The following is a 26,319-nucleotide window of genomic DNA, read 5'->3' on the forward strand; positions in this document are numbered from 1 at the left end:
GGGAGCGAGTGAGCAAGGGAAGTAGGGAGCGCTTCAAAACCCTGTGATTCCAACATGTGCACTCAAGAAATTTGTTCCCTTGTTTATAGGATCATATACCTAACACTCTAGGAAAATTCCCACTATTTTGTGTCAGTGTGGTGGAAGCAACACTAACCAAGCTCATGTATAAATTTCTGGAATTCATAAAAACCAATGTGCTCCTCTTTGCCTAAAGTTGTTGTCCTGAAATATAACTAGAAGTCCTGTTCCCACAAGCCACCAACTTTCTGACTGCTGCTAATGGTGATTGTATCTGGCAAGTTTTCAGGGAATCCTTGAATAATTTATGAAACAGATGTGCAAAGAAATGACATGAAAGGGACAAGCCAAGAAAAACATCCTGGTGTCAGCAGCTAAACTATGAGCTGTGGGAAGACACACTTCCCTTTCCTTACACTCCAGGGGTGAGCAGTACTAAACAAGACAAGCCACCCTACAGCAGCCCATTCTCAGGTCCACTCCAGGACACATGAAAAGCAGACACTGTACACTTGTGTTTTCGTTGTGCTTCTTTGTTCTTCACTGCCACTCCTACAAGACAGAGCAAAGCCATACATAGATTTGCCTATTAGTGACTTAGTAAGTTACTAAGCTGTGATGTTTTGTCTCTGGTATGTACCTACTGTTAGAGTTTCTAAACAAATCAATCACTGGTATGCCTCCGTTTCCTCATTTAGAACTATATCCTTATATCACTATCAAGGTGACTAAGGAACATGTGCAAGGCAGCTAGCAGAGTGGATCCACTGTTTTTAGGTGAGTTTTTCATTCTAGATAGGGCTTATGGACTGACTACTAAACATTCTACTGGCTCACATGTGGAAAGCTTAGACCCTGATGGTGGCAGTATTTTAGGAGATTCTAGATATTACAGGAGATAAGTCCTCTCTGGAAGAAGTTAGTCACCAGGGAAGGACCTTGTGCCTGAATTGTCCTGTCTTTACTAGATGCCATACCATGAACCTCTGTGCTCTCTCTCCTCCTTGCCACAATAGCAAAGTGCTACAATGGCACTACTGAGATATGAGCCAAAGACCCCTTCCTGTCTGGGCTGTCTGTCAGGTAAATGGTCACAAAGACAGAGAACTTGACATGGTACCCCTCATGCAGAGGGACCATAATACAGATATATGCTAATCCAACTGTCTCACAAACAAATCATTAGCAGAGTGTCAGAGAGATGGCTCGCTGGTAAAGAGTGCATCCTGTTCTCCAACAGGGTTCTCCATCACCCTCTTTAGGCAACTCACAGCTACTTTTAACTCCTTGTACTGACACCCTCTTCTGGACAGAGTGGGCAATTGCACTCACACCCACAACCTTACACAGACATGCATAAACATAATCAAAACTTAAATTCAAATTTTAAAAAATAATTAGCAGAGGCTGGCAGTGGTTTGGTGGTATAGAACAAGGTCCTGGGTTCAATCCCCACCACCAAAAGTAACCAACACCCAAAGTAGCAGAATCCAAACCAAAGTCCATGTTATTATTCCATGTGGTGTGTGGGTGAGCAAGGGAGTTTGTAAGTGCCACAAAACCAGGTTTACTTTCCAAAGACATCAACTACAGTAGGAAGTATCTGGTTCTTACTATGGTTCTTACTGGCTTGTTTGGAACTCTGCTCACTCCCTAGAAGGAGTACAGCTTTTATGATTTAGGCAAGCTTAAAGAAAAGCCATCGCCACATAGGCTAACATCATGACATGGCAGTTACTGTTTTCCAGAGAGGCACCTTGCCAGCAAAGCCTGGGAGGCCAAGCTTCTCATGGCTAGCAAAACAGAATGTATTACATACAAAAAGCAGAATAAAAAGTAACTCCCATGTGGGCAAAATGTTAACTCTTAAGAAATCCCTACCCTAGAAAAGAGTTCTCACAAAGAAAAATTATATAAACATGTTTAACCACTATATAAAAACATACACACATGTAGAAAAAGGCTCAAAGAACCAAAACCCACATCAAAGCTTCAAACAAAACAAAATACCAGTAAGTAGAGTAGGGTGATGGTTGTTCTGTTTAGTATTATTTAGAAAATGAAAAAAAAAAGGACTTTTTTTTAAAGAAAAAAGAACAGTATTAAGACTTGTTCCATTTTCTATACAAGTGTTCAATGGCTGGACAGACACAGTTGTTTTGGGAGCCAGCCCAGCTCCTTGTCTGCAGATGGAAGACTGTGTCCACTGTTCTCATCCTTTGGCTAGAACATCTGGCCATGACCAGAACATTAGTCTCTAGGGATGACAGTCACAACCTCGAGCCATTTCTATTTTCCACCTTTTAAAAACTCTTATTTTTCTCAGTAACTTTAAAGATCTTAAAGTCATTTTATTTTCTCTGAAGCAGTGGTCTACACAGTTCTGTGAAAACTGTCACTGGGGACTGATGACAGGTGCTCCATGAGAAGAGTGTTCCCTGGGGAGTTGGGCATCGTCGGCTACAGAGAAACTTCCCAACTGTCCCGCTTCCCAGTGACTTGCCTAATGGCTCATCCTTGAGCCCTAAAAGGGACAGCAGTGTACATTGCTCAGTGTACTTCTGAGACCTTTCTTTCCTGGAACATTTTTGTAAGTGTCCCCAAACTCCCTTTAGTAGACTGTTGCAAACACAAGTGTCTCCTTCAAGCCATCAGACATAACATACTTTCATTCCACTATTCTAGTTCTACTCTGGAACACATACGCTGGAAGAACAAAGTTCTTCACACTGTCCCCATCATCCAAGTGTGTGCCATGGTGTGTCTATGTGCACACACACAGACACACAGACACACACATCTGTGCACAGATAAACAAAATGTAAAATAATTTATATTTAACTCCTGGCTAAGATTTCAGCCCTTTAACTTGTCTCAAGTCTCACCTAGTTTTGGTGTATTTTGAAAACCCAGTTGTCCGTGAGTGTCATATTTTGCCTGCTTGCTGACTTCACATAGTTACCTTACTTTTTATTGACACATAACTGTGCACACATGCAGTACAGCCTTGTGCTTTGATGCACTTATACACCGGGTAAGACTCAGCACAACCACCCTTGTGAAGAGACCCTCAAAAGAGCTGTTCTGACACTTCAAAGCACTGGGCACACTGGGAGTCAGGGCTGCTGCTGTCCAAGTATTCAGCAGGACTTGTGTCTCTTTCTTTCATGGTCCTGTACTGATAATTGTGTTGAGGATCAAACCTAAGACCTTCTACAAACTGAGCAAGTGCTCTTACTACTGAGCTACACTACCAGGATCTCTTTTCCTGAGACAGTCTCCTGTATAGCTCTGGCTTATCTGGAACTTGCTACATAGCCCAGACTGGACCACCAGCTGAAGGCTAGGATTACAGAAGTTCATTTCTGTAGTAACAAACCCATTCCCTCTTATTCACCTTCCTGTTTTCCCAGCCTCTGGCAATCACTGTTCCCTCTACTCTTTACTTCTGCAGCCAGCTTCTCACTATTCAACAGCCGAGGGGCATCAGGAGTCTTTGTGTGTAATCATGTCCTCTAGTTTGATCTATGCTACTGTATAAGACAAAATTCCTCTGTTTTTGTGCCTGCAGAGTATCCCATGGTGGATATGTGCATTGTCTTCATGTAGTTACTGCAGGACACAGTTGATCTCATGCTATGAATGCTTCGATAAACATAAATGTTTATTTCTTCACCTGTAAGTGGCGCTAGTGAGTCTGATGTGCATGGGTGTTTTGCCCATACGTATGCATGTGCACATGCCTAGTGCCCTAGTAGGCCTAAAGAGGGTGTCAGACCCCCTGAATCTGAAGTTACACAGATGGTAGAAATTGAACCTGGTCCTCTGGCTAGAGCTACTGTGCTCTCATCTTTCCAACCCATTTATGCTTTTTGTCTGCTATTCTCTAATGGCTGTGCTAGTTACTTCACAGCAGCCAACGAGCATCACCTGCCCCACCCGAGCATCGGGTCCTCCCTGCCCTACCCTCTGCTTTCTTTATCCCTGCTGTTGCTACTGGGCTTTCTCTAAACTCATTTGCTTATTTTTCTGTAGACAGTCCCCTCTCCTTATTTTACACTGGGTGTAAAAACAACAAAACAAAGCAACAACAACAATGCATTTAACCTTTACTCCAATCCCTTCAAAATTCTTGTATTTTAGCTTTGTATTTTTAATTTCTAGCCTTCACTTAATCATTTTATGTCAAATACCTTTCCCTTCATTTTGTGCTAATTTTATATGGCACAGCTGAATAGATACCCAAGGAACTACTGAAAAATGGAATGGATGGATAGATGGCCCCTCCACGTGCCCTGACTCTGGAAAGCAGCGCTTCTGTGGGCTCCGGCCCCATGAGGAGGTATAATGTTGCTCACAGATGCCAATTAAATATCCATGTGATGTTTCAAAAGAATTAACTTCATCAAGTCCCAAGATGAAAATGATTATAAATGTCATTTTTCTCTGTATTATTTGCATTCCGTGCAATAGCTGGAATGCGTACAGCCCACTCGTGTATTCTGTATTAAGAACACTGGCTCTCCTCTCCAACCAAGGAACAAGCTACTTCCGGTGTGTCCTTCCATTTACTCTTTTAATGTGTAGTGGTGGCCATGTTAGCCCCACACAGCCCCCTCCCTCAAACACTGTCTTTTTAAATTCAGGGACAATCTTGCCCAGGGCAAGAGCCTAAGCATCTCCGGACGCTTTCCTTACTTCCTCCACCCAACAGCCCACAAACTTCCAGATCTTTTTAATATGATTTCCTAAGCACTCTAACAAATGTCTCTCTGCTCCTTCCCTCCTGCGCCAGCACTAACTTAGTTCAGCACCTTCTTTCCATTTGGACTGCCTAAAAGCCTTCTAACTAGTAGTTCTGCTTCTATGTACAACTTCTCACCAGGCTGCAGCCAGAGGGACTCTTGTTCACATACAAGTCCCACTTAAAGCTAGCAAAGGTCCTGCTTTCACCTTAAATCCCAAGTTCCTTGACATGAAGTATGGTTCTTGCTGGAGATATCAACTTACTTCTCCAACCTCATTACTCAACAGCCTTTAGGTTGCTTATTCCGGTTTTCTAAGTCTTTTTCTGTTTTTTAAGTCCTTTGCTCCATAGTCAACTATATCATCATCTGGTTTTATAAATGCCACTTCCTCCAAGAAGCCTTCCTGTAGTGCCCCAAACACGGAGATCATCTACCTATTCCTTTTCTTTTACAACTGAACTGAAACAAAAGCAAGTGTCCTGTGGCAGGCCTGTTTGTTTGTTATGAGCCTGTCTTTCCCCTGCCTTGGACTATGACAGAGTATTGTGCTTATGTACTGGAACAGGCTCAGTGACAGCAAATATCAAATCTTTACTGAACAACCAACCTCAAAACAACAAACAAATGAACAAAAAAAATGAGGCTGTGAATGAAAAGGACAGACCAGGAGATGAGGTAGAGGAGTAAAAAGCTGACTGAACTGTCTCTTAGGGACAAAATGCTGAAGGAGAAGCAGCAAAGGTGGCTTCCATCTGCAATAGCACAGACTGACAGAACGCAAAGGAGCATGAAACATCCCAGTGAACCCAACAGCCTACAAAGAAAGCTGCTTATTAGGCAGTTGGTTTGGAATTTCTTTGGTTCTAACCAAAGTTCTGTCATCTGACATCAAGCCTACTCTAGCTAGAGAGGTTCAAGGAAAAATACAAAGATTTGGTTTGAATATCTCCTCCATTTGTGAAGATGCGAGTAAGGTGAAAGATAGTAGAAGGCACTAGGAACTGTGTCAAGTTCCGCTGCAACCAGAACCACAGACAATAGGGAAAACCCGAGCTCTAATCCAGTGGTTCTCAGCCGTCCTAATGCTGTGACTCTTTAACAGAGTTCTTGTTGTGGTGACCCCCCAAACATTAAATTATTCTCGTTGCTACTTTATAAATCTTAATTTTCCTACTGTTATGAGTCATAATGTAAATATCTGAAGCAAAGGATAGCTGACATGAGACCCCTGAGAAAGGATCATTTGACTCCCCCAAAGGGTCACGGCCCACAGGTTGAGAAATACTGCTCTAGGTCTTCTGAGGAAAAGTTCTTGACAAAATCTGATCTCTAGTACTTTCCATTTCTGATCCTTCTTGGTCCTGTGTACTTAAGTGCAGTCAAATGTTCTTGGAACACAATGAAGGAAGATTATCCCAAGTAAACCCAAGGGCCAGCAGAAATCTGACACTTTCTGGTTGAGCTTTTAGGTTGCTATTAATTATGAGGCAGTGTATGTGGGGTGGGAGGGATTCATCCCCATTCTTTGTGAACTCCACACTTGCCAAGTGACCAAGACACTAACATGTACCTGCAACCCTAAAACCAACATCTACATGCTGTCTGTTCTGACTGTGTGGACATGTCTCTGCAAAGCAATGTCCACCACACTGAGGTCAAAGATAACACCACATCCTCTTTCACTCAGTATAGTTCTTCCTGTTGTCTATTCAGTAGCATGTTTCCATGACCCTGCTGTTTAAACAGCCCACAAAGGCAGTGGAGAAGTGCTGTCCAGTACTGCTCTAAGCTCAAGAGGGTTGTACAGTGTCTCACAAAGGTATATGAGTTACAATGCTGTGGACTGTACTCAATGACAATGAACCAGCATTCAGATAGATACTATATATAAAGTGTCTTAAATCAGGAACATATTTGTAAAAGGTTATGGATCAAATGGAGCAAACGTAGTGCAGGCTCATAGAAACCTAACTCTATCTTTTTACCTAGGAGCAAGGGCTTGGTTCTTGCTAACTCTGTTGATGACAACATTACAAGACCTAACAAGGACTGACTGCTATATCTTATGCACTTGGGCTTCTCTCAGTACCTAACAATGGATGCTTTACTGTGGCTTAAGTTCAATTCCTCGCACCCAAAACATATAAATGGACACTTAGGAACTAACTTGAGAAGTGTAAACATAGATGAAGTTATATTGTCTTAGACAGAGCGGGCTGGAAGGTAAAGGAGTGAGCCCAAGAGAAGAGGAACAGCCTGAGCACACAGGGTGGGGGTGGAGGCTGCTGATGCTGTTTTAAAGACGATAACGGCAGTTATCTATCTATCTAGGGGTTGTCTGAGGCTTGGATGGAATTTGCTCGATCATCTGAAATTACCTAAATGACAAGAGCTGTGTGTCTCACAGAAACAGTAAAGAACAAAATTGGAATTCTACAACTTAGAGGGAGACTTGAACATTCCATTAAGCCTCTTCCCTCCTCCTGCTCAGAGTTAGGTGAAGACCCAGGCACCACCACGGATGCTGTTTCACACACAGAGAGACTCTCTCACATCTCGTTCTTCACATGGAAGCTTGTTTACTGAAACACTTCCACATTGGAACTGTGTACTTCTATGCACACAATCTGTTCCCATGGAAGAGCTGCACAAAGCTGCCATCGCCTGTATAGCAGAAATAAAATAGTCTTGGGTTCCCTCCAAGCACAGTAAATCAATGGTGAAGCACAGCATCCCTGGCTTCAGTTTCTCCCCTATAACATTGGCTGTATTTGTTGTTTACTGTTGGTTGTTTTTTAAATACATAAATTTGGTGGTTAAGAGTGCTTGTGGCAGGCCAGAGGGCGGAAACAAAGAGATGGGAAGATGAATGGGATTAGAGTGCATGATATGAAATTCACAAAGAATCAATAAAAAGCTAAAAAAAAAAAAAAGTTGCTTTGCTGTTGTTCCAGAGGCTTGAGTTCAGCTCCCAGCACCTACATCAGGTGGCTCACAAGCGCCTTAAGCTCCACAAGAGCCACACCCTCTTCTGGCCACTTTGGACATCCATATGCAGTTGCATAGGCTCATACATACGAAGATTTAGTCACCAGGGAGTGGCACTACTTGTGAAGGACTAGGAAGTGTGGCCTTGTTGGAGGAAGTATGTCAACAGGTGAAGACTCTGAGATCTCAAAAGCTCAAGCCAGACCTAGTTTCTTTCCCTGCTGCCTGTGGAACAGAATGGAAAACTCTCAGCTATTTCTCTAGCTCCATGCCTGCCTGTGTATCTCCATCATGATGATAATGGCCTAAACCTCTGAAACTGTAAGCCAGCCCCAGTTAAATGCTTGCTTTCTTCATTCATGTATGTATGTATGTATGTATGTATGTATGTATATATATATATATATTTATACATATATTTAGTGAATTTTTAAAAATTATTTTATTTATTTACTTACATTCCAGTCATTGCTCCCACCCTGCGTCCCTCTCCCACAGCTCCTCATCCCATTCCTCCTTCCCCTTGCCTCCAAGAGGGTGCCCCCACCTCCTTCCCTGGGGCCTCAAGTCTCTCTGAGAATTAAGCAAATGCTTTCTTCTGTAAGAGCTGCCTTGGTCACAGTGTCTTTTTACAGCAATAAAATACAGACGGGTGTTATGTTTCGTGTTGTGTGTGTGTATGTATATATGTGTGTGTGTGTATGTGTTTACATACAAATAAAAATAGTATAAATCTTTAATACACAGAACTCTAAATCCCTGAAGGCAGGTACTATCATCTCTATTTTACAGAAGGTAAGCCGAGTTATAAGGAGTGGAAAGTCTCTCAGTCATCACACAACAATGTGTTGAGGACCCTAGCTCATGTAGTATGGCTCTAGAGACTGCTATGTCCCAGTGTTATGTCACAGACATGATTTCAATAACCCTCCCCAGTCAATATACAACTAGGAGTAAGAGACATGTCTCACTCCCCTTGGTTTTCAAAACCACTTATAAGTGTCTTACAATTCTCAGGACAAATCCAAATCCCACCCAAGTCCCTGTAAGCACTCCTTCACTCCTCATCCCTGGAACACTCCCCTGTGGTTGTCCTCTTTTTCTCAGTCATATTGAATGGACCATCTCCTCAGAAGTGAAAGCCCTCACCATCACCATTTCTGCTTCTTCCCACACTTCCTGATTGTCTAGTGCTTCTTAAGATGTATTTTCATTTCTATGTATGTGTCACAGAAATTATAAATAAATGTCTGCTTTTCTATGTCCATTCCAACTGCAGTGCCCACAGAGACTGAAAGAGGGTATAAGATTCCCCCAGAAAAAGAGTTACAGGTGTTGATGAGTCAGTTGATGTGGGTGCTGGGAACTGAGCCCAGGTCCTCTACAAGAGCAAGTGCTCTTAACCTCTGAGCCAGGTCCAGACCCAACTACTTCTTCATCTGTGCCCCTTCATAAATATTTTTACAACTCAGTACCCACAAGAGATCCAGAAAAGATAATTATTCATTCAATAAACGTTCCTGTATTCCCCGTTACATGTTATTCCCTGGGATGTGGGCATCTGACATGAGATACATGCCTTTCATCTGAGTTACTCATCACTACTCATCACAGATTACATAAGCATCAAGAACAAAGTTAAACAACAGGAGAGATGGCGCAGAGGGGAAAGGTACTTGCTGCTGAACCTGACAGTCCCAGTTTAATCATTAGTATTTACATGGTAGAAGGAGAAAACTTAGTTCCACAAGCAAGTACACACACACCACTACCACCACCACCACCACCACCACCACCACCACCACCAACAACAACAACAAAAACCAAAATGTAACTTTTAAGGGACAGGTCACATGACAGAATTTTTGTCTAGAATATGTAAAGTCCTGAATTTGACTCATAAGTACAGTGCACATATACACATGTGTGCACACAAAATACACTTTATATTCAGTTGTCATACAATGATTATCTACCAAATGAGCAACATCTGTAGCTCGAGCTCTTTTATTTAAGGTTGGTTGTTTGTTAATCTAACACCACAGTGCACATATGCAGGTCAGAGGACAACTTCCTTGAGTTGGCTCTCTCCTTCCACCTGCACACAGATTCTGGGATTAAACTCAGGCTGGAAGGCTTGCAGAACAAGCACCCTTATCCTCTGGCCCATCTTGGCCCAGCTCTTCTAGTCTTAACATTTACATTGAAATTAAGAAACTGGGGCTAGGGAGCGGCACTTGGGAGGCTGGGACAGGAACATTGCCAGTTCAAGGTCAGCCTGGGCTACAAAATAAGAATTCATGATTTCCCTGTCTCAGCCTCCTGAGTACTGGCATATACATATTTTTTTAATTGCTGGAAAAATGCTAATCCCAACATATAACTAGTTCTTCTCCAACTTTACTCAAAATGATTTCACATTCCAAATGAGCTGTATGTTTAGTTTGGAAGGAAAACGCAGTATGTAACCTTAGACTATCTACAGATACACTGTCAATTCTTACTTACACAAACTTCAGGAACAGCTACTTCACACTTGTAGCTGCTAAATGAAGTGCCAACACAGAGCATTCTAATTAGAGCACTGCTGCCATAATTGAGACTCTTACTGAGTCATCAGTTAAAGCTAAAGGAGGTCGCGGTGCTACAGGAGTGCTGAGCAGGTGTGAGCCGGCCAGGAAGTGCTACTAGCAGCAGCAGCTTCTCTGAGAGCACTATATTGACATAATCAGGATAAACATGCTTTGATTGTTGTCTGTTCATACCTAATTGATTTAAGGAAAGCAAATTACATTGCTGTGGGGGGAAAAAAAGGAGAAAACAGATACACAAAAGTGTTCTTATCCTCTGAGCCTCTGCAATGTGCTGTCTTCATAAACCGTGTTCTTTTAAGATTCAAAAATACAAAGCCCAGCTAAGGATGTTGCTTAGTCGGTAGAGTGCACAGTACTCTGCACAGTACGAGCACAGGAAAAAAAAAAGGAGGGACATAATTTAAATAGCATTCCAATCAGAATATGTGTCTATAGACACATGGGGAGATGGTTCACAGAAAAGCATGTGAATACTGGCCACTATGGACAAGGGGTTCAGAAATGCTCCTGTCGAATTTCTTAGAACTTTCATTTCAAAACACAAAGTTTAAAAAAATAAGGGCATTGGCTGCTAGACAGTGTCTTCTAGACATGACACAGGGTGCACCCATGAAATCTCAACAGTATGGTTGCTGAAACAAGACATCCATGGTTACAACACCTGTTGACACACCAATGTGGACCAGAGAAATTTCACAAGGCCCTACGTTAGATGAAGAAATACAGGCAATCAATGTGCTGAACGAGGGAGACTAAGTTTTCTCCAAGGACAAAAGGTCTCCTGGGAGATTTCTAAACCCAAGTGGTCAGCCTTAAATACATACACATATGAGCAACACTAAAGAGATTCAGGTTATTTTTTACATATATACAAATACATATGCAGACATATGTGTTATATGTATATATATATGTCTGTATATGTAAAAGTAACAGTTATAGAAAAGGTCACGTATTTAGAAGGACATAGGAGATGGAGAGGAGAGAGGAAGGGGTGGAAATGGTGTAAGTAAAGTACTCATATATGAAATTCTTTTTTTTAAATAAAAGAGAGGCTGGGATTTGGTATGGAGGGTAAGAGCACAGCTGCTCTTGCAGAGGACCTGGGTTCAATTCCCAGCACTACATGGCAGCTCACAACCATCTGTAACTCCAGTTCCGAGGGCTCTGACACCCTCTACTGGCCCCCAGGTGTGCAATAAACCCAAGTTTACACACACACACACACACACACACACACACACACACACACCATTTAAAAATTAAAGTTAAATATCAAATCAGGAGCAAGGGATATAGCCTAGTTGGCAGAGTGCTAGCCTAGTATGCATGAGGCCCTGGGTTCTACCTATAGAACATCAAACCAGGAGTGCTAGCAGTGGGGAGGTGGAGTATCATCAGTTCAAGATCCTTGGTGAGACATTACATTTTAGGATAGACTGGGTTATGTGAGAAAGTGCCCTTATTGTCCATATGGCAATGTACTAGGTTCTACTGAACAATTTAAAATGATCAGTTTATCATTTACATGACCAATCTCAATAATGCTGAATGCATAATAGCTGCTTTTCACTAGAGTGATTTTCTTTTTAAAAAAGGACACTTGCAGTATTATTCTCAGCAAGGGGTATCATGTTTAGTTGTCCAAATTAAAACTAACGTGAAAAAACACTGTCATTATGTAACTTTAAAACCTGTGGGTCATAGCTTTAAAAAACGGATTAATCCATGGGGTAGGTGTTGCTATGTAGAGGCCAGTGGACAATTTGAGGAAGTTGGTTCTCTCCTGCTACAGTGCAAGTTATCAGGCTTGGGGACAAGCATTCCAGAGCCACCGTGATGACCATGGATTACAACTTTAAAACTATCTCAAAATGACAAAGCTCAGAAAACTGAAAACAAAAATCTACTGAGAGCACAATGATAAAATCTTTTCCCAATATACCTGGTCATTTAATCCTCTACCAGATCACACAGACACCCATTTCACACAGAAGTAGCTGTCTCCCCTTCCCATGATTCTAATCACAACTCATAAAAAAACAAAACTGAAACCCAGAGAAATCTGGTCAGCTCTGGCACAGTTGTGACTGGCTATCTTTTTAAGGTGGTACCTTACTTAAAACATTATGCTCAAGTATTTTTATCAAATGTACTATCTCACTGTAAAGATGGATAAAAACCTAGAACAAACTGGACAATTGAGCCTTCCAAGGAAAGACATATAGCAGAATTAACATCAAACATCCTGCAGGTGGGAGGCAGGAGATTCTCTTTGGGGACACAAATGCCCCACATGGTAGTTTGATTCTCTCTTATAAACTGATGTCACTACTGCCCAATTAATTTAAGATACAGTACCAAATATCAACACTAAATTGGCTGTCTATAATTCTAAAACACTCCCAATAGAAAGACATTAGGAAATCTGTACTTTCACAGGGTAATATCCATGACTTCACTTTTGTAAACACAAACAGGTCTAGCTCAGGCTAGCCACAAACTTGTTAGTAAACCAAGGCTGACCTTGAATTCCCTATCCACCTCGAGGCCAAGTGTTAGGATGACAGGTGTGTGTCACTGTACCCAGCCTCTTTTTTCACTTTTAAACTCATATATCAGCAAATCTTCAATGACTTTTCTGACATAATATCTAACAAGGTAAAAATAACAAAATAACTACTTCAAATTATTGACTTTGGACAATTGTTGAGGGCAGAAGGGGATGTCCTGTCCTTCCCACCCAGTGCTCACTGCTATCAATAGAGGCTTGGACCATCTGGGAGCAGCTTATCACAGTGAGGGGTGTAATCTGACTTACGACCCTGAGCTTGGTACCTCACTTGAGTTTCTGTCAGCAATCACATTTGACCTTCATCAGGCATTGGCTCTGCCTGGTTCTTCCTGGTCTGGCTGTGTGTTGTACTTGAAGTATTCAAACTGGAAGAGCATTCCATACAGTGTTGTTTTTAACGTGCAACTTCACAGAGCCAGAGGGTCCACAAGAACCCTAAGGTATGGCTTCATGTTGTCCAGTACTCTGCAGAGTTCTGAGTAGAAACTTGGTAAGACTTCTCAAAGTATGCTGAATACTAGCAAGCTCCCTACAGCTTATCTCAGTTACCGTGAAAGATTTAAACATTTGGAACCTATTAGAAAAGCAAAGTACCTAGTCAGGTACATACAAATCTAAGATGCTATTTCTATGTGGTCCATTTTGAACATAAGAAACATTAGGAAAAGGTAGATAATAGTCAAACCACGATGGGCATATCAATGTGACCAAAAAACAAAATCCAAAATCCGAAAAGACTGTGAAACTAAAGAGTTGTGGAAGCTATTCACATCAATTCACCACAGATTCTGCAGTGTGATACCTCCTGCAAACGGACAGCAGTCTTTGAGACAGATGCCAGAGAATGCTTTCATGACACAGTGAAAACTTCCTCTCTCACATATGAAAATATATGTTTTCCCCCCGTTTTGAGTCAACTAACATAACAGATGGTGTGTGTGTGCGTGTGTGCGTGTGTGCGTGTGTGCGTGTGTGCGTGTGTGCGTGTGTGCGTGTGTGCGTGTGTGCGTGTGTGTGTGTGTGTGTGTGTGTGTGTGTTGGGGGTGTGGTGGTGGGGCTACTGCAAGAGAACAGAAGATCTCCTGTGGAAGGTGCATGGAAAAAATGGCAACTGTCAAGTTTGGTTCTAAATCTTAAGTAGTAAATACTTTTTCCAGATGAGTGTTAATTTGCAAAAGGTTTACACCAGTAACTCCCCATTAGGATAACGACTGACACAAGCCTGTCGGGCGATGCCTTGGAAGAACAGCAAAGACTGCAGATCATGTCCTGAAAACAGGTGGCTGTGACTTTAGCCCAGACTACTCTGCAGGTCGGTTAGCTCAGGACTCCTGTAGCCAATTTCCTCACTAGAAAATTACACCTGTGGGAACAGGGATTAGAGGGTATGTATGATCAAGATACACAGTACACATGTATGAAATTGTCAAACAATAAGATACTTCAAGATTTTATTATTTTTAAAGATTAAAAAAAAATGTGGTCCTGATGTTTACAGAGGCCAGAAGAAAGTATCTGTTCCCCTAGAACTAGAGTTGCCGATGGTTAAACAACTATGTGGATGCTGGAGACTGAACTCAGGTCGTCTGCGGGAGCAAGAAAGGCTCTGAAACACTGAGCCCTTTCCCCAGCCCCAAATTTAAAAATATTCATTTTAAAAGAAAGATTTATTGTATGTGAATGTTTGGCCTGCACATATGAATGTGCACCACATGTATGCCTGGTCAAAAGAGGGCTTTGAATCCCTTGGAACTGAAGTTACTGATGGTTGTGAACCACCTTGTGAGTACAGGAACTGAACCCAGGCTTTCTACAAGAGCAGTACGTGCTCTTAACTGCTGAGCTATCTCTCTAGGCCTCCCAAAAAATATTCTTAAAAAAAAAAAAAAAAAAGAAAAAAAAGAAAGAAAGCAAGGAAGGAGGGAAGAGAGTGAAGGAAGATGAGTACTAACTGACATGTATACCTGGTACATGACAAATGGTCAGTCACTGCTGCCTTTATTATTAGAAATATCCTGAGTTAAAGGACAGTCTAACAGGCACCAAGTTCCACAAAGTCATTTAAAAATATTTATTAAGTGCCCACTGTACATGATATCCTAGCATTTAGCAACTAAAAAGAGCAGGAACGATAACAGACAACTACATGTAAACAGAGGAAGGCAGGCACAGGGATGGTGTGTGAGTTCGGGTTATAAAACACAGAAGCCCAGGGCACCAGTGGAAGATGAGGTCAGGGGGAGTCAGATCACAGAGGTGAGATGAGATGCCACTGAAGGATTCTGAGCAGAACTGACTGGTATTTTTGCTGTTAGCAGACATGTCTGCAATGTAGTCTAGGGAGCCTGGAACCTATGATCCTCCAGCCTTAGGCTCCTTAGCACCAGGTTACAGGAGTGAGCTGACTGGGTATTTTAAGGAACTGCCCTGCTGCTCTAGGGAGTGTCTTATAAACTCTATCCCTATTACTGTGTGTGTGCAGGATATATATGTATGTGTCAGATAGAAAGAGAAGGGGAGAGTGTGAGAGAACATTCCATAGTATATGTGTGGAGATCTTGTGGGGTCAGTTCTTGCTTTCCACCTTTACATAGTGTGAGGGCTATTCTTGCTTGTCATATCTTGACTGTATCTGGAATGACCTACAATCCAGAAATGAGAAATTTTTTGCTTGGTTTGGAGTGAGTCAATCCACTTTTAGTGGATTCTACCTTTGAGGTAGAAGATACACACCTTTGATCCAAATCTTAAGGCTGGAAGACACAGGGCTTTAATTCAGATCTTGAGGTAGGAATGCACACCTTTAATATGGGCCATACCTTCCACTGGAAGTCTACATAAGAACACAGAAGGCAGCTTTTTACTCTTTGGCTGCTTGCCTTCTTCTTGCTAGCATATCTACCCTGACTGGATCCTACTTCTTCAGGATTCCAGCATCTAGAGAAGACCAGCTGAAACATCCAGTCTTATGGGACTGAGCAACTACTAGATTCTTGGACTTTCCATTTACAGCTAGCCATTGATGGACTGTGGTTTGTAAGATATTCCAATAAATTCCACATGTGTATATACACACACACACACACACACACACACACGATCCTCCAGCCTTAGGCTCCTAGCAACAGGTTACAGGCATGAGCCACCACATGCAGTGCTGACTGGATGGATGGATGGAGATATATATATATATATATATATATATATATATATATATATATCTCCATTCCACAAGTTCTGTGACTATAGAGAACCTTGACTCATCCACATGGGTTTCACTGGTCAAACTCTAGGCTCCAGACCTGTACAGCAGACACCGTTACTCACTAAATCACTGACCCATCACGTCAGTTCCATTACAAAATTTTATTTAGCATCGTGATAAATGAACTACATGTCAAAAGCCCATTCAACACCACATATAACCATGGCTCAAACATGGCAAACTAAAAATACTTAGGTGGCTAAAATACAAATAACACTTGGCTTTATCCACCCAAAAAGAGACAAATACGATGGAGCAGAAACCTGTAATCCCAGTACTCGGGGCTGAGCCAGGAAGATCATAATCAAGTTTGAAGCTAGCCTAGATATATAATGAGGCCCTGGTTCAAAAACAAGCAAAGATAATAATAAATTGGAGAAAATTACAGAAAACACCAGCAAGCCTGCTGCATTATTTTTCAGATTTGCTAAAAATGCATGAAATGTCAATAAAATAAAACTGAGCTTGGCTGGGTGTGGCAGCACATGATTTTAATCTCAGCACTGGGGAGGCAGAGGCAGGCAGATCTCTGTGAGCTCAAGGTCAGCCTGAGCTACATAGTGAGTGCCAGTACAGCCAGAGCTATGCAGAGAGAGCCTGTCTAAAAAACAAAGCAACAACAAAAACCTAAATTTACAATGCATTTCCTTTCCACTACAAAATATAAAATTATCTAGATGAGAACTAAGTGAAATGCTACAAAAGCATGTGCAAAAATGACCAGCGATGGTGTGTGCATGTCATGAGACACAGGGCTGCGAATCTAATGTACAGTCTGTCTTCCATGCCCAGGGCCCTGGGTTCGATCACCAGCTCTGCACAGTTCAGGCATGATGGCATTCCCTTGTCACTCTAGTACTTGGGAGACAGAAGCAAGATGACCATAAATTCAAGAGAGTTCATTCAGGGCCAGTGTGGGATACACTGAGACTGTGGTAAAGAAAACATTACAGCTCTGTGTGCTGGTTCAAGCCTGTAATCACAGGACTGTAATCCACAGAGAGGCAAAGAGGGGTTGATCTCTGCACCTTCATCTACACAGAGTTCTAGGCCAGGTGGGGTCATAGAGTTAACCTTCTGCTTTTTGTTTTTAAAGAAAAAAATTACAAAAAAAACCATTTATACTCAAATTATACACAGCATTTAAGTACTTTCCTAAATTAAGAAATTAACAAAAATTCATGTCAGAAGACGTTCTAAAATAACTAGTTGCTCGACTTTGAAGTTAAATACAAGACCTACTGTTACTGTTGCATACTAACAGAATCATTTGTATTTAATAAACCATTAGTTTAATCTATTCAGAAGTAGCTATATTTTGGCTTCAACATGGGTATTTGTCACATTCCTTCACCTGTATTCAACTTTCAGATTGAAGGATCCCAGTGAGTTTAAAAAGATTTCACTGCAGACCTTCAAAGTCCTTTCTTCACATATGCTACTCATTCAGGTCAAATGATCTTGTCTTGGGGACAGAGAGAGAGCTCAAAGTCACTTAAGGCTCTTGCAAAGAACCAGAGACGGCTCCCAGCACCCACCAGGTCACAGCCACCTGTAATTTCAGTTCAAGGAACCCAACGCCTTCTGACCTCTAACTACACATTCATGCAGGCACACACATTCAGATAAATAAAAAGTAACTAAGACTTCAAGAGAGAGAAACTGTGTATCTGTTACCACATACTTGGGAGGTATCTTACTGCCCAGCTTAAGGATGAAATGCCGGCTCCAATTGTCATTCATAAAATCTTTTTATGTTTTAGATAAAATGTTTTACATAAGCAATATTTTTTTAAATCTTAGGGAAATACAAAACAAGCTGAATGGCACAGTGGAACTGGCAGGTGGAAACTGCAATATGTCTTTCCAAACACTTCAGTCTTCAATATGTCTTTTGAAAGAATACTCTGCAATATGCTTCACAATATTCATGTAAAAGCATCCATGATTTGGTAAAAATAACACAATGAATGCACAGCAGTGTTTAGGACAAAAGGCTGATCATTGTGGCACATACCTATAATGCCAGCACTCAGGGTAGAGGGAAACTGTGGAGAAAGGACTGAGAATTAGAGCCACCCTGTATTACACAGCAAGTTCTAGCCTAGGGAGACCTTCTCAAGAATAAAGTAAGAAAATAAAAATCAAACAACAAGTAAAAAAAAAAAAGTAAAAAGTTCTAGAAAAAGACCCCACTGTGGGGCTGGAGCTAGTGGTTAAGAGTACTTACTGCTGCCAGGCGGTGGTGGTGCACGCCTTTAATCCCAGCACTTGGGAGGCATAGGCAGGTGGATTTCTGAGTTCGAGGCCAGCCTGGTCTACAGAGTGAGTTCCAGGACAGCCAGGACTACACAGAGAGACCCTGTCTCGAAAAACCAAAAAAGAGTACTTGCTGCTCTTGCAGAGGACCTAGATTTGGTCCCCAGCACACATGTGACACTTCACAAGAGTGTCTAACTCCAGTTCTAGAGAATCTGCCTTTCTTCTGGCCTCCACAGAAACTAAACACGAGCAGAGAACACACATATATGCAAACATTCATCCACATAATATAAAAACAAATACCTATTTTTAGAAAGCCCATTGAACAGTAGGCTCATTATGAGGTCATAGGTCTTACAGACTAGTAAATCATCTATTTTATCTTTATTCTCTCACTGTACTCAGTGTCCTAAGTGTTAGTGATTACTGATTACCCAAGAAGGTAGCAGGTATCAGACATTTTTTAAAAGGTTTTCTTCTTAACACCTATGAACCTTTAAAACAAATAACCATGTCTTATTTAACAGATGAGACCATCAGAGGTACTGCTCTGATACCACAAGGACTGTTTCTCAGTAGCAGTCCTAAGATTTCAACCCATGTCTAACCTTTGATCCATCAGTGACTTCCAGACTCAGTAAGCACTACCTAGAGATATCTAATTGTGTTGAGAAGTGTCTTTGGCTAGCAAAGATTGATAAGCATACAGAAGTAGGCTATGAAAGCTCATAGAGTGTGACAAGAGTATGTAGTCCTGAAAATAATACATAGCTGGGACTTAAAGGTGTTAACTCTGTATTTAAGAAACACCAGAAGTCATAAGAATGGATTTCCAATCTAGGAAGCAGTCTTGTTTCCTCAAACTGGAGCTTGAATCTATCAACTGACTAGACACTAGTTGTCATTTTACAGGTTACACAGTAGACAAGAACATTCATATACCATGACCAGGGTAGAATTTGTAAAATACAGACAGAGAAATTCAAATAGCCTAGGCCTTTCAATAACAAACAAGCAGGAAGAGGTTTTTTTTAAAAAAAAAAAAAAGTGGGTCTCTGACTTACAGAATAAAAGATTAAAGGAGGACTGGCATATCTGGAGAGTAAAGAGATAAATCTACTAATCAGAACATTAGAAACAAATTACAGGGCTGCAGAGGTGGAGCTCAGTGGTTATAGGTGTCTGCTGCTCTTGCAGAGGACCAGGATTCGGTCTTCAGTACCTACATAATAAGGCTCACAACTGACTGTAATTCCAGCTCCAGGGATCCAACATCCTCTTCTGGTCATGCTATACTAACATACACAACCCCCCCACCACCACCACACACACATACATACACACATAAAATTAAAAAACCACACACACAAATACATAATAAGACAACTCTCTTTGTGCTGTGTCTAAGTTCCTTTTAGGAACTAATTCATTTACAGAATAGATAACATGATGCAGTATCTGAAATTTGCTCTAAAATGCCATCCTAGACTACAGGAGACTGTGTCCTACCTATCCCCAACCCCCAAAAGAAAGCAGTATGTATGAATACAGGCAGCATAGTGAACTTCTAAAATCTTCTAGAGGCTTTATTATTTTACTTTTCACATCTAGATCCTTGGTGCTGGCACTTTTTTTCAGCTTTCATTACACAAAATTTCAAATATGGCTTCCTAAATACTTTAGCAACTAAGCTGTCATTTTTAACCATTTTTCTTCTTAAAGGAATTAATATCATAAAGGAATATGAAAAATAATATAGGAACACGTGCACTCATGCACGCACATACAATTGTGGAGCCACATTGTAAAAACTAGGAGCATGACTATAAGCAATGCTTAAAATAAAAATGGCAAAGTACCTTCAGTGTACATATTAGTGAACACACAAAGGTACTTGTAAACTAAAACTAAAATGCACACTATAAGGTACAGGCCAGGTAAGGGCTTTTAAGACAAACCAGACAGCAATGCTAAACATACTAACCTAAGTGTCTGAACATTACCTGATAAAATGCTGGTAGAAGGGAAACTAACTCATCTTTCTCTGGAATTAAATTCTTAATACCTGCTTGTGTCCTGTTACCAGAAGAAAAGAAGAAGAATTAATTCATTGTCTAAGCATCCACAATTCTTGACAATTGGTTTGGAGCAGTCGTTCTCGGAAGAGCAGAGCTGACAAACACCTTCTCATCTTTGATTTCAAGTTCCAAGAACTAAGTAAAGACTTACGGTCAAGATGAGGGAAAACAAGAGTCGGGGGGATGAAAGGAAAGCAAAACCAAAAGTGTTCACATTGCAATGGATGGAGCAAAGTTCTCTGCCAAGTGTGGGTCACACTATGCATGTTCCACAGAAGTAATCTAAGTCACAACAAATGTGCGATCTGTTCCAACAACTGAAGATGCTGTCCTCTGAACAGCCAAGCTTTCCCATGGAGCCAGTCAGACTGCAACAGCAGTGCACACAGCTCTATCACATTAGCTAAACATCTAGGAACGAAAACGTATGGTGCTGAATCTATAACTGAGAAGAGTCACTTAAAACAGACTGTCTACAGCAGATGCCTTGACCTTACACAAGCCAGGACTGTTTAAACAATTATGCTAAGTAAGAAAGGTCTGCTAGTGGAATGCATGACTCCCTGTAAGGAAAGAGAAGGGTGAGTTGGCTTGCAGAGCCAGCAGCAGCTTCTTGGTATCAGAACCATGCATGTCACTTTTGCCAGATTCCCAGAGAAAAATGCTAGAGTTACAGGACTTTCAATTCATACCTTGTATGGGATTACGGATTATAAATGTATCCAATCTGCTATAGATTTGAATTGGTCATAGATAATGCCTAGCTAGCTACAGCTGCAAGTTTCTTCACTTACCCTTTCCTGCCACAGTTGCCTTGTGAGCAGCTAGACAAGACGGGAGGAAATGGATGTCTGAGCCTGGAGGCCTGTGTGGCTTTATCTGCTGTCCTGCTGTTTCATAATGTTCCGGTTTAGACCCATTTTATACCACCAGGAGGTGCAACCACAGAGGGACACTATCTCCTACTTCCCAGAAGGCTTCAGACAACCAAGTGCCAGCATCTGAAATCTCTCACTTTTGAGCACAGCACCACACAGAACCCAAGTGTAGCTCTGGGGAAAGGAAACATTTGGAAAAAGGACATTTACCTTTTTGAAATAAGTCACATTCGCTAGTGGATACACACTAAATGTCTTAGTTTTCCTGAGTCATGAGCTGTACTTATTGATTACGTCAAACATTTAAATATAGCATTCCTTGGCCATCTTTTTGGTTATACGTTGCTGTACCCAGGACTTTGACACACCAGGAAACCCCTCTACTACTGTTATATCCCTCACTCTTTATTTTTATCCCTGAGAAAGAGTCTTCCTTAGCCTAGCTGACTTCAAAGGGTCTATGCAGCAGAGAATGACCCTGAACTCTTCTTGCTTCTGCCTTCCAAGAGCGAACATTACAGGTATGTACCTGCAAGCATAGCTTTTAAGAAAATTAACTTGCTGTCTCAGCACTGGGATTGAACCCAGGGCCTTAAACATGCCACAAAAGCAAGTGCTCCACCATTGAGTTATAGCCTCAACCTTTAATCATCATCTTAAAAAAAAAAGAAAAAAGATTTGATTTCACTGTTGGCTGGTTGTATGTATGTGTGAGTGTGGTGGGGGCAGTCATGGAGGCCAGAGGCTTTGGTTTACTTGGAGCTGGAGTTTCAGGTGATTGTGAGCTGGCACTGGGAATTATGTTCTGGTCCTCCAGATGGGCAATATATATTCTTAATGGAAAAGCTATTTCTCCAGATCTCTTTGATTATTATGTAAAAACAAACAAACAAACAAACAAACAAACAACAACAACAGAACCACACTCTTTTCAAACTAAACTGTCCCTGGAAGACCATGATTTTCCAAAATGTGCTTGACAATGTGAAATACTAGTTGTAGTTACTGCTTCCTGGATAGAAATTTATTTCGTCAAATAACTAATGAATCTGAAGTTGTATGTAGCCCACATTCATCATTTTACAAATAAGAAACCTTAAGTTTGGAGTCATTCTGCATCACATTACACGGAGCTGGTTAGAGGCAGTACTGGAACCTCAATTCCTACTGCAGTCTTGTAATCTAGCTACCAGGGCACCCATGCTAATGTCCTGACTGTTCCTTCCTCTGCCAGTGACCTTACAACTCCTCCCTCTAAATAACCAATCAGCCACTCTATGGATGTGTTTCACCCCCTTGTGATTTTCTAAGCATACAGTGTAACAGTATGTGGTTCTGTACAATGATTACGTTTTGAAGAATTTTCCTTCCTGTCAGTTAAAGAGGAAAATCAACTACTTAGCACTCATCAGTAAAATTGCCTCCTGTATCAATTTCAGTGTGTCAGGTACACAAAAGAGCTTTGGGAGAGTTCTTGGTGGTAACATTCTTACACATCCTTGAGTAAATTGGCTCAAGGCTGTAATCCACATTGGGCAGAACCAAGAAAGACAAGAGACTTGTTCCCCCCTCCCCATCTCCTTAGACTGCAGTATGGCACATTTGACAGGGAGTGGGTTTCTTAGTAATTTTCTTCAGCTATCCTGACTTGGAAGCAGAGGTGTGGCAGTTTTGCTCAGACTTCTTTCAACTTTTACACTAAGTTGGTATTCTACTTCTCACAGGATACACTGAAAACACACATGGATCTGGAAAAGAAATGATTTTTCTCTTTGGCAAATCAGAGCTTAGAAGGGGAGAAATGGTCCCATATAAATTTCTGCACAATTAATGGAAAAAAATGAATAATAAAACCACCGAAGCAAAATCTTTTCAGACCTGCAGCTTCTCAGTGAGGTTTATCTTACTTCAAAGTCGGAAAACTGTTCTCTTTTCAGAAGCACAGACATGAACGTGTTATATTACAAGGAATCATATGGCTGTTCTTCACCGTCATAGGCTAAGAGGGCCACAGTTATCTTCATTCTAAACTGGAGAAGGCAGGAATACTACAAAGAACCCAGCTCTTTCGGTTCTGAAAACCTTACTTTTTAAGAACCTGACCGATTTCTTGGTAGCAAAGCAAACGTGAAAGCACCGTCAACCTCTGGTTCCACCAGAAGCACCAGCCAAGTCGCCTTAAAGTATGTTGTTTTCTGGGGTCAAAAAGACCTTCTACACTTCCTGGTTTCAGGTTAGGTAGGTGGTTCAAAAGAACTGTTTTCTTACCACACTTATTGCATAATCACAAAAACCCAAAAAGGAAGAGGGCTGGTTAAATAATTAAACTCTTATTTCCTGGTGACCTAAAAGACCTACTGTTATTTTCGATATGCGTAACTTAAGTGTTAAGGGTTTCTCAGTACACTAAAAGCACCGGGTTATTTCAGTCTGAAAGGAGTTAAAAGCAGGTCAACAGGATATAAACTTGATTTTTTTTTCTTTAGAGGAATTTTTATTTAAATATCTTAATGAAAACTAATGGAATAAGTGGCCCACCCCAAAACTAAGAGTAATGGGAAAGTGAGAGGAAGACAATCACGAAAAGTTGTCTGGTCATCTGCTTTCACTTAGTGTGAAGAACCCGAAGGGCGAGTTTCCTCTTGAGCAACTCTTGCCTGCCCACAATGACCACTTGTTACACCTCCCACTCACTCCACTGCAGGTTCACTAGAAATTAAAAGGTGTCTAACAAGGTAAAGGGCATACCAGGCCAGGCCAAAGGTGTCTCCGAATTACACCCTGGGGGTTACCGGGGACGGGAGCACCGCGTCCCCTCGCCCCCAAGCCCGGCCTGGTGTCCAGCAGGCCAAACTCCAAGCTGGGTACGATCAAAGAGTCTGCCTACCGGGCGTGGGGTGGGGGCGCGGTGAGGACGTCCCGGAGAGCAGGGACCAGAGCAAAGAGGGGGGGTTTGCGCCACGGGAGGCTCAGAGACCGAGGCCCAGGCCCGCAGCGCCCGCCGCCTTCACCAGGCCGCAGGGCGGGGGGGCGTGCCGCGTGCCCCCGCGCGCTGGACCACCGTGCGCACGCTCCTCGCCCCCGCCGCGGCGCCGGCCGCAACTGCCCCCCGATACTCACGCTTTGTCCACCAGCTCCCGCACCTTCCACATGTTCAGCATCGCGCCCCGCGCGGCCCGGCCCGCCGCCGCCCGCCGCCACTCTCCACAGACCCCGGGACGCCTCCGCTCCGGGGCTGGTCCAGGTCCGGGTCGCCGCCGCCACCCACCGCCGCGAACTCTCCCTAGCCGGAGCTCCTTCTCCCGGCCACAGCCACGGCGCCGCCAGTGACACGTCGAGACGCGGCCGCACCGGCGCTGCGTGGGGCGGAAGTGGCAGGCTTTCCGCCCGCGCCGCGCGCCGCACGCCGGGAATTGTAGTCCGCGCCCTGCGTCCCCGGAGCGCGGGCGGACTGAGGTCGCTGCGGTTTGGGGACAGACCTCTGACAGTCTCCAGATGATTGCCATCACAACGACAGTTGTAAGATTTACTCGCGCTCACCTTCTTTAGATGTACAACGCTGATGCTAAGCATGATTTCACATAGTGTGATTGGTGTGCGTATTCTTCATTTATGCACGTGTTTCTGCATTTGCTTCCAAACATCTAGGTCTTTACATCACTGAACTAGGGATTCCAGCCCTGACCAGCGTAGAATTTATTCTAAATCCTTTCCCACTCTAGTTCTATGATACAATGATTTTATCTGTAGACAGCTACCTGGTACTCTCGTTAGATACTTTGTAACAAGCCTCAGAAACTTAGTTCACAATAGTTGAGAAACCAGAAAGCCACCAGTTTGAGGACAGTCTGGTTAACACTGGAAGTTCCAGGTCAGCCAGGATTACACAATAAGACTTTGTTTTTTTTTTAAATTATAATTAAAATCTATTTATAGAGATATAAACCAAAAATTACTTAAATGTTAAATAAAAATTATCTATCTGTCTATCTATCTATCTATCTATCTATACTTTTAAAAAATCTGCCACTATTTCCTGAGCACTTTCAGGGTGGTACAAGTGAGGACTACAGCTGGGGCTCAAGTTCCCTGGGAGCTTAAAGGTCACTGGAGGTGGAACATAACCAAGAAAATGTTTAATTAGAGAGAATAAGTGCTTGTCAAAATCAAGCACATATTGTTGCAGACAATAACGTCAGAGAAAAAAAAACAACAGAATATTTAGGGCTCTTTGAGGAGATTGAATGTAAGCTAAAACTGGAACAATACAAAGGATTTGGGTGCAAGAAGATCAAGAAAAGAATTACTGGGGGAGGGAACACAAGACAACTAAGATTCACAACGAAGGGAAGACAGTGGCTCTAAGTAGCCAAGACCCAGGCCCTCTTATTCCAGATCCTTCAGTCAAGACATCAGTTTGCATTTACTTGGTTATCGGAAGCAGCTTTGAAAGCACTCCATTATGGTTCCGAAAGAGAAGCAAACAAAACTGAGAACCACAGAGAGCAGAAACCAAGACAAAGCGGGCTCACATATTCCTTAAGATAGGGCCCTGGAGATCATGCTAGGAAGTTAGAGCCATTGGTTGGGAAAGGAGGCAAAGAGGTGCAGAGGTAATCAGAGAACTGGAGCTTACAAAAGAAACATTTAATTTTCCTTTTGAAAGTATTGTCCAGCCCAAGTTCAAAGGATGGAATGGGGCCAGGGCAGATAAGAGAAACTGCTTTGCATAAATAAGAGCTCAGCAAGTTAACTTTCAAACAGGCCAGTCATGAGGACACCTGCAGAATGGACTTGGCACAAAACACGCAGCATCCATACGCTGGGCTCTTCACAGCAGTGCCCAGCCGGTCTCACCATGTAGCCACCAGGCACAATGTGAGCATCTGATACTCTCAATCAGACTTATC

General features: G+C 42.2%; 1 protein-coding gene across 3 annotated transcripts in view; it reads right to left on the reverse strand.

Annotated features, from left to right (window-relative positions):
- Clint1 (clathrin interactor 1) overlaps positions 1-24,747 on the reverse strand; it is a 53,115-nt gene extending 28,368 nt beyond the window's left edge. For 2 of the 3 annotated variants that reach the window (XM_028777692.1, XM_028777690.1), the window contains exon 1: positions 24,530-24,747. In XM_028777692.1, the coding sequence (XP_028633525.1) occupies positions 24,530-24,570 (41 nt within the window). In that variant the 5' untranslated portion in view covers positions 24,571-24,747. The remainder of the gene's footprint in view (positions 1-24,529) is intronic. The other variant, XM_028777691.1, reaches the window with a different exon arrangement.
- Between the last annotated feature and the right edge of the window lie 1,572 nt (positions 24,748-26,319).

This window comes from Grammomys surdaster, unplaced genomic scaffold (genome assembly GCF_004785775.1).
Source record: "Grammomys surdaster isolate TR1022 unplaced genomic scaffold, NIH_TR_1.0 313, whole genome shotgun sequence".
NCBI lineage: Eukaryota > Metazoa > Chordata > Mammalia > Rodentia > Muridae > Grammomys > Grammomys surdaster.